At 43.7% G+C, this 18559-nt stretch overlaps 1 protein-coding gene across 1 annotated transcript in view; it reads right to left on the reverse strand.

Annotated features, from left to right (window-relative positions):
• Positions 1–4795: 4795 nt before the first annotated feature.
• Positions 4796–18559, reverse strand: part of LOC126204055 (brain-specific homeobox protein homolog) — a 183687-nt gene continuing 169923 nt past the window's right edge. The window contains exon 6 of the mRNA XM_049938478.1: positions 4796–4850. Coding sequence (XP_049794435.1) covers positions 4796–4850 — 55 coding nt within the window. The remainder of the gene's footprint in view (positions 4851–18559) is intronic.

Here is an 18559-nt window from a genome sequence, read left to right on the forward strand (position 1 = left end):
ATAGAATCTTCAGCACTATTCTGGAGCATCACATTTCCAAAGCTTCTGTTCTCTTCTTCTCTACACTGTTTATCATCCATGTTTCACTTCCATACATACCTACACTCCATATAAATGCTTTCAGAAAAGACTTCCTGACACTTAAATCTATACTCAATGCTAAAAACTTTCTCTTCTTCACAAACGCTTTCCTTGCCATCGCCAGTATAGATTTTATATCCTCTATACTTCGACCATCATCCATTATTTTGCTTCCCAAATATCCAAACTCATCTATGCAAATTTCAAAGGAAACCAATATCAGATATCATGCATTCCTCTGTGAGTGACCGCGCCTCCCAGTTGAGTATCTTGGACTCAAATGATTCTGACATTCTGACACATGTGGTATGGTGCAGTGTGTGTTGGAGTGCATGAACTGACTGGCATGTCTTACCTGCAGCTGGTGTGAATATAGGATGAAAATATTTTTAACAATAAAGTTACATGTGGTGAGTTGTGTTAACATTGACTTCATGTTGGTATTCCTTGTGCAATTGGATAAAAAAGCAATCTATTTAGTTACTTCTTCTCAGTTATTATACAACAACTGTATCTTCTGAAACAGAAGGGAATGGTGAACTTTTCCCACCAAACAAAGGAGAGAGCCAATCTCTGCGAATTGAATTTTATAAAGAAACAGTATATCCTTTGCTATGTAATTGATATTGATTTGAATTTCCTATAGTGAGATCCTTCCTCTCCAGCACAGACCTAATCCTTTTCACACAATTTCCAGATGGTGGAGGAGAGCACTGGGGGATTTCCCAGAGGGGATGGGTTATTTAATTTATTGACTTCATTAATTAATCAATTAATTTTATATCAAAGGTGTGCTTGTATTGGTGGATTTCCCAGAGGGCCAGGGGAGGAGGAGGAGGAATAAGGGTGGGAGGGTGGTTTCTTAGAGGGTCAGGTCATCCCCATGGGGTCATAAAACAACCCCCAGAGGGTCATAAACCAATTAACAGAACAATAGGTTAAGGGGAAGGGGTCATAAATTAATAAAGTTTGCCCCTGAATGCATGCAACACACACTAACAAAGTGCACTGATACTGGCTTTGCCCTGCTACTCACAGCACACAACCTACGGAAAATGTAGTGCTACCTACAGAATTAAAGCAAGATTTGCCCATGCAGGGTTTGAGTCTGCACCAGAAACAGTATGAGCCTTAGATCCTGTTCATACAGGAAACAATGCATAGAAAATGGCAACAGAACACAGTCATTGGTTTTGGGCCCCCAAGTCCAGATCTTGCACCATGTTATTCACTTCTTTTCAGTAGTCCACTACAGTAGCTGAGCAGACATGTGCTAGCTTGTCATGCCAGGTGGCCCTGGTTCGATTACCGGCTGCATTGGAGATTTTCTCCACTCAAGGACTGGGTGTTTGTGTCGTCTTCATCATCATTTCTTCCTCATTGATGCACAAGTCACCGAAGTGGCGTCACCTCGAAAGACCTGCACCAGGCGATCAGGTCTACCTGCCGGGAGGCCGCTGTCACACATCATTTCATTTTTTCATCTTTTCGGTGAGCTGAAATACCATATATGAGAGAAAAAGATTTTCCCATGATGAAGACATTCAACCAGCGGTTCTCAAATGGGTCCATATGGTTTTCTGTCATCGAGGCATTGAATTATTGCTAGAAAGTACTGACCGTTTTACAAGGACTTGATGACATCATTGAAAAGTAGTGTTGTGTATCTGTATCACTTTGAAGAGTAAAAGATACTTGGCCTGCCATAATAATGTGTAACTTACTCTTTGAAGACACCTCGTATATTTATGCTTCAGAAGATGCTCAATTTGTTCACACCACAGCAACGTAAATAATTTTCAGTTAAATATCTATTATAAATTATGTGATATGGCTGAGTGATTAGTTGATCTCCTTGTTCAGTGGGCAATTCATTTTACATTGCCCTTGGGGCCGGAAACTATTCCTAAAAGGCGGAAGAAACAGTAATGATTACGACATAAGGACGTAGAAGGCATGGAAGCCACTGCATTTGATACATGTAATATATATCATAAGGACGTGGCCCGAAAAGGAATATTGTCATGATGATTCCCCATGGACAAGTGATTCCAGATTAGTCCTCATTCGGATGTCAAAGACAGGACTGCCAACGAAGAGGTAACCATAACAAAAAGATGAAATAACCAACGAAAGTGACATTCAAAGAATTGGAGCGCAAATTGTCAGATGCTTGAACGAGGTCTGGAAGCAGGAAATTCTGAAAACGGAAATGCAGAGGCTCAGCCTAGATATAGTGGGAGACATTTTGTGTCTAGGACTAAAAAATCTTACATGAAACCCGTGTAGACCACAAAAAGTATGGCTTGCACCACTACATATTAAACAGAACTTGATACAGTTTGTAAGGGCTCTTGCATTAATTATCTTTCTGTGAATTTTACCTTCATCAGAAAAACTGAAAGCTATAATTTTTATTGGTCCTCAAATTCACAGACTGGTGAAGCATCAATAATTTGATAATAAGACGAAAGTTATAGAAAGGGTACATGGACTGCCTGCAGAGCGGTTGCTAAACATTTTCTAGGGAATAGAAACATTCAGATTTCTAGAACAGTGTGAAATGCATGATGGAGAATTGCAAGAAGTTGTATTGTACATAAATGTAAAAGTCCACTTCACACTCTCAGAAGAGGTACGAGGAGGGACAGCCGGTTACTCTTAGCTGTTGAAGAGAGACAGTGAAGGCGACGGTCTGTGACGAAATGAAAAAAGAAAAAAAGTTTGAAAGTTAAATGAACACAGGCCCATAACATGACTAAGAGAACGGTTAATGGTAATTTTAATGTACACCTAAAGAAATAAAAGAAAACATATGACTTGGATTAAAATTTTAATATTTGTGTTTCAGTTAATTACATCTTTAAAATATGAGATCATATTTTGCAAAAAATCCTAACTTAAAAAAAGGAAAAAAATAGATTCACCATTACAAATTGGTCCTCGAGCACCAGTTTTTGAGAAATAATGTGACAAGAAGTTTAAGTTGCAGGCTCGTGATTTTCATACAATTACGGTAACTTTTTATGGTGTTTCACTCATTCTCCACTCTTTCCTTTGTAGGAAAAAAGTATCCAACTATTTTCTTGAGACCTTCTCGCCTGTTCTGTGCCACAGTGTGCCACCCCATATAATACTATATATTATTTCATCCCTTACTTCACCACCCAAGTTTGTTATTTATGTAATAATACACTCCTGGAAATTGAAAAAAGAACACATTGACACCGGTGTGTCAGACCCACCATACTTGCTCCGGACACTGCGAGATGGCTGTACAAGCAATGATCACACGCACGGCACAGCGGACACACCAGGAACCGCGGTGTTGGCCGTCGAATGGCGCTAGCTGCGCAGCATTTGTGCACCGCTGCCGTCAGTGTCAGCCAGTTTGCCGTGGCATACGGAGCTCCATCGCAGTCTTTAACACTGGTAGCATGCCGCGACAGCGTGGACGTGAACCGTATGTGCAGTTGACGGACTTCGAGGGCGTACAGTGGGCATGCGGGAGGCCGGGTGGACGTACCGCCGAATTGCTCAACACGTGGGGCGTGAGGTCTCCACAGTACATCGATGTTGTCGCCAGTGGTCGGCGGAAGGTGCACGTGCCCGTCGACCTGGGACCGGACCGCAGCGACGCACGGATGCACGCCAAGACCGTAGGATCCTACGCAGTGCCGTAGGGGACCGCACCGCCACTTCCCAGCAAATTAGGGACACTGTTGCTCCTGGGGTATCGGCGAGGACCATTCGCAACCGTCTCCATGAAGCTGGGCTACGGTCCCGCACACCGTTAGGCCGTCTTCCGCTCACGCCCCAACATCGTGCAGCCCGCCTCCAGTGGTGTCGCGACAGGCGTGAATGGAGGGACGAATGGAGACGTGTCGTCTTCAGCGATGAGAGTCGCTTCTGCCTTGGTCGTATGCGTGTTTGGCGCCGTGCAGGTGAGCGCCACAATCAGGACTGCATACGACCGAGGCACACAGGGCCAACACCCGGCATCATGGTGTGGGGAGCGATCTCCTACACTGGCCGTACACCACTGGTGATCGTCGAGGGGACACTGAATAGTGCACGGTACATCCAAACCGTCATCGAACCCATCGTTCTACCATTCCTAGACCGGCAAGGGAACGTGCTGTTCCAACAGGACAATGCACGTCCGCATGTATCCCGTGCCACCCAACGTGCTCTAGAAGGTGTAAGTCAACTACCCTGGCCAGCAAGATCTCCGGATCTGTCCCCCATTGAGCATGTTTGGGACTGGATGAAGCGTCGTCTCACGCGGTCTGCACGTCCAGCACGAACGCTGGTCCAACTGAGGCGCCAGGTGGAAATGGCATGGCAAGCCGTTCCACAGGACTACATCCAGCATCTCTACGATCGTCTCCATGGGAGAATAGCAGCCTGCATTGCTGCGAAAGGTGGATATACACTGTACTAGTGCCGACATTGTGCATGCTCTGTTGCCTGTGTCTATGTGCCTGTGGTTCTGTCAGTGTGATCATGTGATGTATCTGACCCCAGGAATGTGTCAATAAAGTTTCCCCTTCCTGGGACAATGAATTCACGGTGTTCTTATTTCAATTTCCGGGAGTGTATTTTATGATGATTCATTTATTCTGCACTCCTTTCTTTTGAGGTAAACATCCACCTATCCCCATGATAATTTCTCGGATATTTCGTGTCATAATGTTTCATCCCATACGATATTTCACAGTGTTGCATCTCCTATTTCAGCAGTTGATAATTTTTTGGTGTAGGAGCCACTGCAAATATCACACACACGCTGAAAACCTTCACTTATAGCTAAGTGAAAGTCCAACAAACTTGCGCACAGCCATCCAATATAATATCTAAAAGTTGACTTACTTGTCTTATACGAGTGGGCGCAGAACAAAGGTTTTTAATTTAACCTACGTAAAATGCAGACAATCTTAGTCGCTCACAGAAGAATTATTACCCCGCAGATCAGAGAATCTCTTCCACGCTTAATCCTAAACGGCACAAAAATAAACTTTTCCACACCTGCAAAGAACTTGGAGTTAACTGTGAACCACCACTTAGACTGGACTGAATACTCAATTAAAGTCTGTAAGAAGGTGTCAGCATCACTTCATTCACTACAGAAACATAAAAAAGTATATCCTTTCGAACTTAATAAGGACCCCGTAGAGTCACCAGTACTCCCAAACTTGAGTAAGGTGATGCTATTCTCCAACGACTTTCGTACGAAAGCTCACACAGGTTGGAACTGGCATTGTAAGATGTCACCCCTCCCTAAGGACAACAATCGTGGCTGCGTTTTGACAGGCGTAGAGCGTATCATATTCTATGTTTTCTCTACCGTATTTTCAGTAGCTTCACTCCGTCCTCTTTATCTTAAACTCTTTTACTACTACCTGAACAGCACAGCAGAAATAGCCGTTCTCAACAAAGTAAAGTCCTCCAACCTTGTCATTTCCCGTCCCCAAAACTTTTCAATCCACCAAGTTATCAGATTTCTTTATTTAAATTCTGTTCATTCCTAACAGTCACTGTCATTTCAATCTTCTCCTCTTTCCGTATCCCTTCCGCTTCTATAACACAAAACATTTATTCAAGTGTGCTAAACGTATCTGCAGGGGTTGGACAAAATGAGTACCATGCAATGTAGTATATCTTGTTGCAAGTTGGCACCACTGCATACGTGTAAATACTGCGACACGGCTGCAGTGCACAGCTGACGTGGCAAGTCTTGGAGGTTACCTTCCAGTGTACTTTACACTTTGTTCTGCAACAGTGAACACAAGCCATCTCTCAGACATTCAAAAAGGGCAACCCGGTAGTGTAACTGACACGAAAAGGGCTGAATTGTTTAACGTTTCACGAGCGACAGTATCCACGGTAATGACAGGATACACGAAACATGGTAAAACATCGTTAGCCAAGAGAACTAGTGGAGGAAAAGTCGAAAGTAGCTCCCTGTGACCGACGAGAGTTCAAAAAAATTGTGACCAGAGAACACAAAACTACTGCAGTAAAAGTAACTGCAGAACTCAACACTCACTTGAGTGATGCTGTGTCGACAAAAGCGGTACTGCGGGAACCTCACAAGGCTAACATTAAAGGAAGGGCTATCATTGCGAAACCCTTACTGTCGGAAGCCAAAGCAATGCTGTGAAAGAAGTAGCGCCACGATCATAAAACCTGGACGCTTGATGAATGGAAGAATGTGGTATGGTCCGCTGCACCATCGTTTACGTTGTTTCCCACAAACTGCTGGGCCTGTGTATAGATACCACCAAAAAAGAAGGCAACGATCCGGAATGGCTCCTTCCTACGGTCAAGCATAAGGGAAATTATGTAACGCTTTGGCCGGTTACGTCGTGGTATTCAGCTGGTCCTACAATTTCCCTCACTGTCCGGATTAGTGCGAATGAATATCTCGACATCCTCGACAATGAAATGCTTAGTATGACTAGCATATTGCTGCAGAACATTGCCATACTCCAAGATGATAATACGTCCATACACACACCCAAAACGGTTCAGGTATCTTTTGTGGAGCATCATAATATCATCAAACGTCTTCCCTGGCCAGCACAATAACCAGATCTCAACACCATTGAAAATTTATGGGGAGTTTTACAGCATAGACCGAGGACCAGATTTGCAGCCCCAACATCGTTTATACAGTTGCCGCTTATTTTGGTAAAAGAATGAGAGAATCTACACTACTGGCCATTACAATTGCTACAATACGAGGATGACGTGCTACAGACAGGAAGAAGATGCTGTGATATGCAAATGATTAGCTTTTCAGAGCATTCACACAAGGTTGGCGCCGGTGGCGACACCTACAACGTGCTGACATGAGGAAAGTTTCCAACCGATTTCTCATACAGAAACAGCAGTTGACCGGCGTTGCCTGGTGAAACGTTGTTGTGATGCCTCGTGTAAGGAGGAGAAATGCGTACCATCACGTTTCCGACTTTGATAAAGGTCGGATTGTAGCCTATCGCGATTGCGGTTTATCGTATCGCGACATTGCTGCTCGTGTTGGTCGAGATCCACTGACTGTTAGCAGAATATGGAATCGGTGGGCTCAGGAGGGTAATACGGAACGCCGTGCTGCATCCCAACGGCCTCGTGTCACTAACAGTCGAAATGACAGGCATTTTATCCGCATGGCTGTAACGGATCGTGCAGCCACGTCTCGATTCGTGAGTCAACAGATGGAGACGTTTGCAAGACAACAACCATCTGCACGAACAGTTCTACGACGTTTGCAGCAGCATGGACTATCAGCTCGGAGACCGTGGCTGCGGTTACCATTGACGCTGCATCACAGACGGGAGCGCCTGCGATGGTGTACTCAACGACGAACCTGGGTGCACGAATGCCACAACGTCATTTCTTCGGATGAATCCAGGTTCTTTTAACAGCAACATGATGGTCGCGTCCGTGTTTGGCGACATCGCGGTGAACGCACATTGTAAGCGTGTATTCGTCATCACCATACTGGCGTATCACCCGGCGTGATGGTATGGGGTACCATTGGTTACACGTCTCGGTCACCTCTTGTTCGCATTGACGCCACTTTGAACAGTGGACGTTACGTTTCAGATGTGTTACGACCCGTGGTTCTACCCTTCATTCGATCCCTGCGAAACCCTATATTTCAGCAGGATAATGCACGACCGCATGTTGCAGGTCCTGTAAGGGCCTTTCTGGATACAGAAAATGTTGGACTGCTGCCCTGGCCAGCATATTCTCCAGATCTCTCCGCAATTGAAAACGTCTGGTCTATGGTGGCCGAGCAACTGGCTCGTCAGAATACGCCAGTCACTACTCTTGATGAACTGTGGTGTCGCGTCGAAGCTGCATGGGCAGCTGTACCTGTACACGCCATCCAAGCTCTGTTTGACTCAATGCCCAGGCGTGTGATGGCCATTATTACGGCCATAGGTGGTTGTTCTGGGTACTGATTTCTCAGGATCTATGCACCAAAACTGCGTGAAAATGTAATCACATGTCAGTTCGAGTATAATATATTTGTCCAATGAATACCCGTTTATCATCTGCATTTCTTCTTGGTGTAGCAATTTTAATGGCCTGTAGTGTATTCGGCGAAGAGCTGCAGCTGTTCTCAAAGCCAATTGTGGCCCATCTCCTTATCAATAAGTAAATATTGTGTATTTGTCAGGTGTTCATATTATTTTGCCCGCCCCCTGTATATCATTCTTAATCCTCTTCATTATTATTAGTGTTAACTATTATTTTCATTGTTATTATTATTATTCTTTTCTTTCTCAGATGTTATGTCTGGTTAAAAATGGAAAGTGACGCGGACCTTGATCAATCGTGACTTCCTTTTAACTGTACGGTATATGTTACATTGCGTTTAGGAACTTTCGGGTAATTGAACATGTATCAATAATTACAGATTTCTGTAGTTGTATATATACGTTTGGATGTAGCTGTATTGCGTTGATATACTGGTGGATATTGTGTGGTATGACTCCTGTAGTTGATAGTATAATTGGTATAATGTCAACTTTATCCTGATGCCACATGTCCTTGACTTCCTCAGCCAGTTGGATGCATTTTTCAATTTTTTCTCCTGTTTTCTTCTGTATATTTATTGTATTGGGTATGGATATTTCGATTAGTCGTGTTAATTTCTTCTTTTTATTGGTGAGTAGGATGTCAGGTTTGTTATGTGGTGTTCCAGTATAATTTGCATTCATCATTCTCCAGTACATTATGTGGTGCATACTTGTATGTGGGAACATGTTGTTTTATTAGACTATGTTGTATGGCAAGTTGTTGATGTATTATTTTTGCTACATTATCATGTCTTCTGGGGTATTCTGTATTTGCTAGTATTGTACATCCGCTTGTGATGTGATCTACTGTTTCTATTTGTTGTTTGCTAAGTATGCATTTATCTGTTGTGGTATTGGGATCTTTAATAATATGCTTGCTGTAATATCTGGTGTTTATTGTTTGATCCTGTATTGCAATCATGAATCCTTCCGTCTCACTGTATATATTGCCTTTTCTTAGCCATGTGTTGGACGTGTCTTGATCGATGTGTGGCTGTGTTAGATGATACGGGTGCTTGCCATGTAGTGTTTTCTTTTTCCAATTTACTTTCTTCGTATCTGTTGATGTTATGTGCTCTAAAGGGTTGTAGAAGTGGTTATGAAATTGCAGTGGTGTAGCCGATGTATTTATATGAGTGATTGCTTTGTGTATTTTGCTAGTTTCTGCTCGCTCTATAAAGAATTTTCTTAAATTGTCTACCTGTCCATAATGTAGGTTTTTTATGCCGATAAATACCCTTCCTTCTTCCTTTCTGCTTAATGTGAATCTTTCTGTTGCTGAATGTATGTGATGTATTCTATATTTGTGGCATTGTGATCGTGTAAGTGTGTTGAGTGCTTCTAGGTCTGTGTTACTCCATTTCACTACTCCAAATGAGTTGGTCAATATTGGTATAGCATAAGTATTTATAGCTTTTGTCTTGTTTCTTGCTGTCAATTCTGTTTTCAGTATTTTGGTTAGTCTTTGTCTATATTTTTCTTTTAGTTCTTCTTTAATATTTGTATTATCTATTCCTATTTTTTGTCTGTATCCTAAATATTTATAGGCATCTGTTTTTTCCATCGCTTCTATGCAGTCGCTGTTGTTATCCAATACATAATTTTCTTGTTTAGTGTGTTTTCCCTTGACTATGCTATTTTTCTTACATTTGTCTGTTCCAAAAGCCATATTTATATTATTGCTGAATACTTCTGTTACCTTTAGTAATTGGCTGAGTTGTTGATTTGTTGCTGCCAGTAGTTTTAGATCATCCATGTATAGCAAATGTGTGATTTTATGTTGGTATGTTCCAGTAATATTGTATCTATAATTTGTATTATTTAGCATGTTGGATAGTGGGTTCAGAGCAAGGCAGAACCAGAAAGGACTTAATGAGTCTCCTTGGTATATTCCACGCTTAATCTGTATTGGCTGTGATGTGATATTATTGAATTTGTTTGGATATTAAGTGTGGTTTTCCAATTTTTCATTATTATGTTTAGGAACTGTATCAATTTCGGATCTACTTTGTATATTTCCAATATTTGTTGTAACCATGAGTGGGGTACGCCATCAAAAGCTTTTTGGTAATCAATGTATGCGTAGTGTAGCGACCTTTGTTTAGTTTTAGCTTGATATGTCACCCCTGCATCTATTATCAGTTGCTCTTTACATCCTTGTGCTCCTTTGCAACAGCCTTTTTGCTCTTCATTTATAATTTTGTTCTGTGTTGTATGTGTCATTAATTTCTGTGTAATTACTGAAATTAATATTTTGTATATTGTTGGTAGGCATGTTGTGGGGCGATATTTAGCTGGGTTTGCTGTGTCTGCTTGATCTTTAGCTTTCAGATAAGTTATTCCATGTGTAACTGTATCAGGGAATGTGTATGTGTCTGCAATGTAACTGTTAAATAATTTAGTTAGATGTGAATGTGTTGAGGAACTTCTTTAGCCAGAAATTTGCTATTTTATCTTTTCCAGGGTCTTTCCAATTGGGAGTAGAATTAATTTCTTGGGTGACTTCATGTTGCAAAATTATCACTTCAGGCATTTATGGAATCATCTTGTATGCGTCTGTTTCTGCTTGTATCCACTGTGCATGCCTGTTACGCTGTACCGGGTTTGACCATATGTTGCTCCAGAAGTGTTCCATGTCTCTTATGTTTGGTGGGTTGTCTACTTTAATGTGTGTGTTATCTATTGTCTCATAAAATTTCTTTTGGTTTGTGTTGAATGTTTGGTTTTGTTTCCTTCGATTTTCAAATTTTTTGTATCTTCTAAGTCGTTTGGCCAATGCTTGTAATTTCTGCTTCTTTTCATTTTATTGCTCTATCACTTCTTGTTGTGAGATTTTACCTAACCTTTTTCGTTTTTTGTCTGATATTTCATTTCTTATAAATTGTGTTAGCTGTCCAATGTCTTTTCTCAGTTTTTCTATTCTGATCTGTAGCCTGTGTTGCCATGCTGGTTTTGTGGGTTTCTTCTGTGTGTTGGTTGGTTCTGATCTCTGCCTAGTGTGTATATTTAGTGTAGTGAGTGCTCCTATATAAACCAGTAGTTGTAACTCTTCCATAGTTGTATTTTCATTTATTTTGTTGTGTATGATTGTGTTGATAGTTGTTATTGTTGTTTTGACTTGTGGGTTATTTGGTGGTCTATGCATGTATTTGTGTCTTTGTATTCTATATATGTCAGCTGAAATTTTTCTTCTATATCTAACATGTGTGTCACTTCGTGTTCTATTTGTGCTTGTTCTGGTGGCTGTCTTAAGATTTCGTTTTACTCTGATTGTTTAATTGATGCGTGTTCTTTGTTTGTTTGCTCTGGGATGTTTGAGTCCATTATTGTACTTTCTTCTTCTACTGATTACACAGTATTTTGTTCCAGTATTTGTTGTACTTGTTATTTGATGTTTTCTAATTCTGACTAGGGTATCCTGTTATTTTTGATTATTACACGGATCTGATCAGCTAGTCGTTGTTCTGTTAAAAATTTTAATTCTGGGTATCTCGTAATAAATGTTGTGTATACTTGTGATCTGTATCCAGTTGTGTTGGTTCCTAGGTTTGTTGCTTGGTAATAACAGAACATGAGGTGTCGGTTAACTTCATCTGACCATCTCATCCTCTGTCTTTGTTTTCCTTCTAGAGTGGTTGCAGGAAGCATGTCCTGCAAAACACCTCTGTTTGGATTTAAATCATTTTCCGTGTGGCTAGCAGTGTCGTTACCATTGTGGACGGGCATAGGGTTCAAGCGTCGTCCCCGACCGTGACAGCGCTTGTCCGAGGCTTCATTAGTTCTGTCCTGAACCAACTAATCACACTAAAAGGGGGGGGGGGGGGGGTTAGCCCCAGTAGTGGTTTTTTCTTTTCGTCGCCTTTTACGACTGGTAGAAGTTACTGGCATAAGTTACTTGAAGTAGCGTGTAAGTCTAGGGTCCGATGATCTCAGACGTTTGGTCCCTTAGGAATTCATACACATTTTTTTGGTCAGGCTATATAAGCAAAAAATAAATACGTGGCACAGGTAGAGACAGGATGAAAGTATCATAGTGGCCACCTGTAACTAACAGCAGCCTGCTGTGCTGTGTAGCCCACCTCACTTCATCTCACGTGGTGTCGCTCGCTACTGGAGTTCCAGCGGCGAGCTCTCGCGGCGGGGAACCCCCTCAGAGAGGGCTGGGACTGGAGCGCCCGCCACGCGGCCGCCACGTGCCCGTCACCGGACATCTACGTCAACACTGACGTTACGCCCCGCCCCTAATTGCCGTGGGGAGACCCCTAGTACGGTTCTGCTCTCATTGTCGGACCATACCGCTCCGTGGGTCCAGCCCAGTCCCTTCTGCTTCAGGGACAGTGGTACGGTAGAATGGTGAGCCACTGCCACCTGCTAAGTAGCATGTTTGTAACTCCACCTTCCGGTGGAGTAAGTGACTACGGCTGTTCAATGCTCAATAAAGACAATACTAATCGCTGTTAAATAGTTTTATTTCTAGGCAACCGTTTTCGACGTTACGCTACGTCATCTTCAGGCCTTAAAAAACTGTGGAGGATATAACAGAATAATGTATTTTCCGTGTATTATGGAGTTTATTAAGACTAAGTTCTTTTAATTAAGAAAATTTACATCCAACACTTGCAGCTTTTAAGGAATACGCTCTGTATTTTAATATGATTTTTTGCTCTGATACAACATTCACTGTATAATTCTTATTACGTAAAGTAATATGCAACACTTGATTCATTTTGTCAATATGCTCTGTATTTCAGTACGTAATTATTGTTCTGTCATATCCACCACAGTTTAGGCCTGAAGATGACTTGGTGTAAGGTCGAAACCGGTTGCCTAGAAATAAACCTATATAACGGCGATTGGTATTGCCTTGATTGAAATAGCGTGTTAGTCCACGTTTGGGACCCAATACAGCAGCGATTATTCGTGACTTGGGCTGAACAAGACCTTGGATGGTTTCCGGAGGTATGTGGCACCAAATGTCTAACAAAATGCCGTAAATTAGGGGCCGCTGGTTCGAGGACGCGGATCTGGGCCCAGTAGCGTACCAAACCTGTTCCACCGGATTCAGATCAGTTGAATTTAGTGGGCAATAAATTAACGCGAGATAGCTGTTATAAACCACCATAATTCTGGCCTTGTGAAACCGATAGTTATCGTGCTGCAAGATGCCACCACCACCATCAAAGACATGCACTGCTCAGACAGAACATTATGACCGCCGACCTACTGTTGATGTAACCCGTCCAGGCGATAGCAGCGTCACCTGGCGAGGAACGACAGCTTGTCACACACGCGCACCGTGCATGTAGTATCAGTGTGAATGCTATCTGTGTTTGGAATGGAGAAGACGAGCGATCTACATAGTTTGAGAGAGGGTAGGTTGTCATGGCTTGGAGGCTCGGCACGAGCATTTCGGAAACTGCACGACTTGTCGGGTGTTCGGAGTGGTGTGGTGAGTGTCTTCAACACATGGCTAAACCAAGATGAAACTATGTCCAGAAGTCGTGGGGTTGGCCGCCCATCACTCATTACAGATGTCGTACGAGGTAGGCTGGACAGGCCGGCCGCTGTAGCCGAGCGGTTCTAGGCGCTTCAGTCCAGAACGACGCGGCTGCTGCGGTTGCTGGTTCGAATCCTGCCTCGGGCATGGATGTGTGTGATGTCCTTAGGTTAGTTAGGTTTAAGTAGTTCTAAGTCTAGGGGCTCATGACCTCGGATGTTAAGTCTCATAGTGCTTAGAGCCATTTGAACGATTTTAGGATGGACAGTGTGGAAAACAGTACTGGCGGCGAACTGTGCCGGAACTAATGTCAGATTTTAATACTGGGCAGAATACAAGTCTGTCTGAACACACAGTGCACCGAACACTACTAATGATGCACCTTCCCAGCTGACGATCCCTGCGTGTGCCAATGTTAACACCACGACATCGGCAACTACGACTGAAATGGGTATGTGACCATCGACACTGGTCGTTGGCGCAGTGGCAGAGCGTTGCATGGTCTGATGAATCCCAGTAATTTCTTCATCACGCCGATGGGAGGCACGAATCCGTCATTTTCCAGAGGAACAGCTCCTTGATATTTGTAATGTGGGATGGAGACAAGCTGGTGGCGCCATTAAGCTCTGGGAAACAATCACGTGGGCATCCTATATCCAGTAGAGTTCGTGCAAGGTACTATGATGGTCGAGAAGTATCGTACATTGTTGCAGACCATATACACCCTTTCATAACGACCGTGTTCCCCGATGGCAGTGGCATTTTTCGGCAAACTAGTGCACCATATCACAAGGTCAGGAGCTTGATGGAGTTCTTCGAGGAATACTGTGACAAGTTGAGATTGATGTACTAGATCCCCCAAATCGCCACATCTAAACCCAATCGAAACCTTCTGCGATGTGCTCGAATGTGGCGTCAGTATTCATCACGCCCATCCCAGTAATTTACTGGAATTAGGTGACCAGTGTGTGCAGATGTTCCAACTCCCTCCAGCGACCTATCGAGGCCTCACATGTTTCCCGTTTACATCTCAGGATCTGGAAATACTACGGGCTGTAAACACTGTAAGTTCACTCACACAACTATTCATCACAGTGAGGCAAGGGACAAAGAAAGAACATCCTTTCATTATGAGAATGAAGTCTTTTGCGAAGGCACTTATATGTAAAACATTCTCGGCTTGCTGGCCGCGTCAATTCGGGATAAAATCTCAAGCTTTCGACGATAGCCTCAAACGCCATCGTCAAGAGCCACTGCCTGTCTTCACTGCCTTTTTTTGTTTTTTCTTTATTGTGATATCATTCCCCTGCTCCATATGGGCAGGGGAGGGCTGTCAGCGGCACAATCCACCACCCTTCAGCTGAGTGACATGACAACTAAAATAAGAATAAAATGTTACATACATGATGATGGTGATGGGTCTCATACTCCTTTTAGAGAGCGTAAGGGAGCGACGCGGGAGATCTGCGCCGCCTTACTAGGCAAGGTCCTAGTGGAAATGGTTTGCCATTGCCTTCCTCCGACCGTAATGGGGATGAATGATGATGATGAAGACGACACAACAACACCCAGTCATCTCGAGGTAGGAAAAATCCCTGACCCCGCCGGGAATCGAAACCGGGACCCCGTGATCGGGCAGCGAGAACGCTACTGCGAGACCACGAGCTGCGGCCGTTACATACATAATGCGATAAAAAAAAGGGGGAACATAAAACAGAGTAAAGGGAGAAAATGGAGGTAAAAATAGACTGACATGGAGACATTCATGGGGGACGGTTAAAAAAAGTCACCAGAAAGTTAAAAAACACAGTTGGCGATTCTTAAAACACAGAGAAGACACTGAATGGACATGCACAGGTTAAAAGTAAAAAAAAAAAAAAATGGTTCAAATGGCTCTGAGCACTATGGGACTCAACTGCTGAGGTTATTAGTCCCCTAGAACTTAGAACTAGTTAAACCTAACTAACCTAAGGACATCACAAACATCCATGCCCGAGGCAGGATTCGAACCTGCGACCGTAGCGGTCTTGCGGTTCCAGACTGCAGCGCCTTTAACCACACGGCCACTTCGGCCGGCAGTTAAAAGTCGGCCACAGTATTAAAAACACTCCAGAACAACACACTTAAAACCCACTTGTGGCGCACACGGCGAAGAATAAAACTGCCAGGTGGGACCTGCCGAGGGACTGGTCAGAGAGGATGGAAAAGGAGGGGAGAGCAAGGGGCAGCAGGGGAAGCGGTGGGATGAAGAGAATAGGGGCGTCAGCGGGTACACGAAGAGGCAGGAGAAACGTGGGGTGGGAGATGAAGAGGGTAGACAGGGCAGGAGGGAGTGCAGATACACTGAAAGGGGGCACAAGCGAGGGAGGGGGAGTAGGAGGGGGAAGCCGCTCAGAAGGATGGAGGGGGAGGAGAGGGAGCCCTGAGGAGGAGGCAGGAAGATGGGGTTAGAGTTGGTAGGAAGGGTAGATGTCAGGGCGAAGCTCATCATCCGGGAGGGGTAGACGGTGGAAGTTGCTTTGGGAAAGGAGATGGAGGGTGTGGTCTTCACTGCTGCTGTGGTGACCTTATATAGCCCGTGGACGGCTTCTGACTGGTCGACTTGTGATTGGTCGGCTATGCTGCTGTCGCAGACGGCGTGAATGTGTGCGCCGGTGGCGCCAGCGCTTCTGTGGGAACGTAAACCTTGGAAGGAATGTCTCTGCTGCTTCCCTGCATGGAGCGCTCGTTTCCATGCACTGCTCAGATAGTATCCGCTATCACAGTTAAAGTTCTTCCCGCTCATTCATATTTCAACAGCATCCTAACATAATCCCAGTATGTGGAGGCATGGGACAAAATTTTTGTTTCATCGAACAGTATTTTATGTTTGTTCATGAGCCTGTGTTCCGCCGCCGTTGGTGTTCTGCACAGCGGTCGGAAACGGTACGACGTTGGTATGTATAGCAAAAACTATTTCTCACAAGGACCACCTGAAGTCCGAAATTAACCATCTGAAGTATGTGTTCTGAAAGAATGGCTATGGTGCACGCGATGTAAAGGCAGCGTTCTCCAAGAAAATGAAAAGTAGAAATGCTGCACACTCACAGGATGAAACACTGATTGCGGTTCTTCGTTTTTGTGGCTCTGTATCCAGCAAAATAGCAAGAGTCCTGGGTAGACGGGGTATAAAACCGATTTTTCGTCCTCCTAAGAAAATTAAGGAGATGATGCGCCCTGTTAAGGACAGTCTCGGCCTCAGGGTCACTGGAAGTTATAATATCCCTTTTGATTGTGGAAGCAATTATAGAAGTCAGATCATTCGTACCGTTACCGACCGCTCAGCAGAACGCCAACGGCGTACCAAAAATAGAGATCTGGAGAAATCGGCAATTGTGGAGCACAGCCTCATGAAGAAACATAATATACTGTTCGATGAAACAAAAATTTTATCTCACACCTCCACATACTGAGATTCTGTTATTAAGGACGCTGTTGAAATAAGAATGAGCGAGAACTTTAACCGTGATAGCGGATGCTATCTGAGCGGTGCAGGGAAACGAGCCCTCCACGCGGAGAAGCAGCAGAGACATTCCTTCCAAGGTTTACGTTCCCACGGGAGCGATGGCGCCACCAGCGCACACATTCACACCGTCTGCGACAGCAGTGCGTTATCGCCGACCAATCACAAGCCGACCAGTCAGAAGCCGTCCACAGGCTGTATAATGCCACCAGAGCAGCAGTTGCTCTTGACGATGACGATGGAGGCTATCGTCGAAAGCTTGAGATTTTACTCGAATTGACGCGGCAAGACAACCAAGAATGTTTTACATACCCTTTCATTATATCAGGTGGTTATAATTAAAGTGCACCTACTCACAGAGGTCTAGAGTGGGCTTTAATTATCGCATGACAGCGAAACTTCGTAGATAATCTAGTGCGTTAATTCGGAACTGGTTTATGCTAGAGCAAATTAGTTCCAGTTTTAGCTACCAGGTGCACATCTAGCGCTGCGAAGAAAAAATAATTACAGAAATGTTTTCGTATGTAAGTGATTAGGATGGTACGTGAGCAGAAAGAAACAAACAAGTGACAAAGACATAAAGTTGATTTTGTTATTAACTGCCGCTTAGATAGTTTGTTTAATATGAGCACCGAATATGCCGATGAGATGCTGCATCCATAATATGATGTGATCAACAGTTGCTCGCAGCAGTTCCCGTGGAATCTGAGCAGCGTGTTCCTGTATAGTGGCCTTCAGATCAGATAGAGACAGAGTGTGTTCCTGGTAAAAGCATTCTTTTAGATTCCCCAGAGTCAAAAATGGCTCTGAGCACTATGGGACTTAACATCTGAGGTCATCAGTCCCCTAGAACTATTTTTTTTTTTTTTTTTTTTTGGTCATCATTCTACTGACTGGTTTGATGCGGCCCGCCACGAATTCCTTTCCTGTGCTAACCTCTTCATCTCAGAGTAGCACTTGCAACCTACGTCCTCAATTATTTGCTTGACGTATTCCAATCTCTGTCTTCCTCTACAGTTTTTGCCCTCTACAGCTCCCTCTAGTACCATGGAAGTCATTCCCTCATGTCTTAGCAGATGTCCTATCATCCTGTCCCTTCTCCTTATCAGTGTTTTCCACATATTCCTTTCCTCTCCAATTCTGCATAGAACCTCCTCATTCCTTACCTTATCAGTCCACCTAATTTTCAACATTCGTCTATAGCACCACATCTCAAATGCTTCGATTCTCTTCTGTTCCGGTTTTCCCACAGTCCATGTTTCACTACCATACAATGCTGTACTCCAGACGTACATCCTCAGAAATTTCTTCCTCAAATTAAGGCCGGTATTTGATATTAGTAGACTTCTCTTGGCCAGAAATGCCTTTTTTCCCATAGCGAGTCTGCTT

The sequence above is a fragment of the Schistocerca nitens genome, chromosome 9 (genome assembly GCF_023898315.1).
Source record: "Schistocerca nitens isolate TAMUIC-IGC-003100 chromosome 9, iqSchNite1.1, whole genome shotgun sequence".
NCBI lineage: Eukaryota > Metazoa > Arthropoda > Insecta > Orthoptera > Acrididae > Schistocerca > Schistocerca nitens.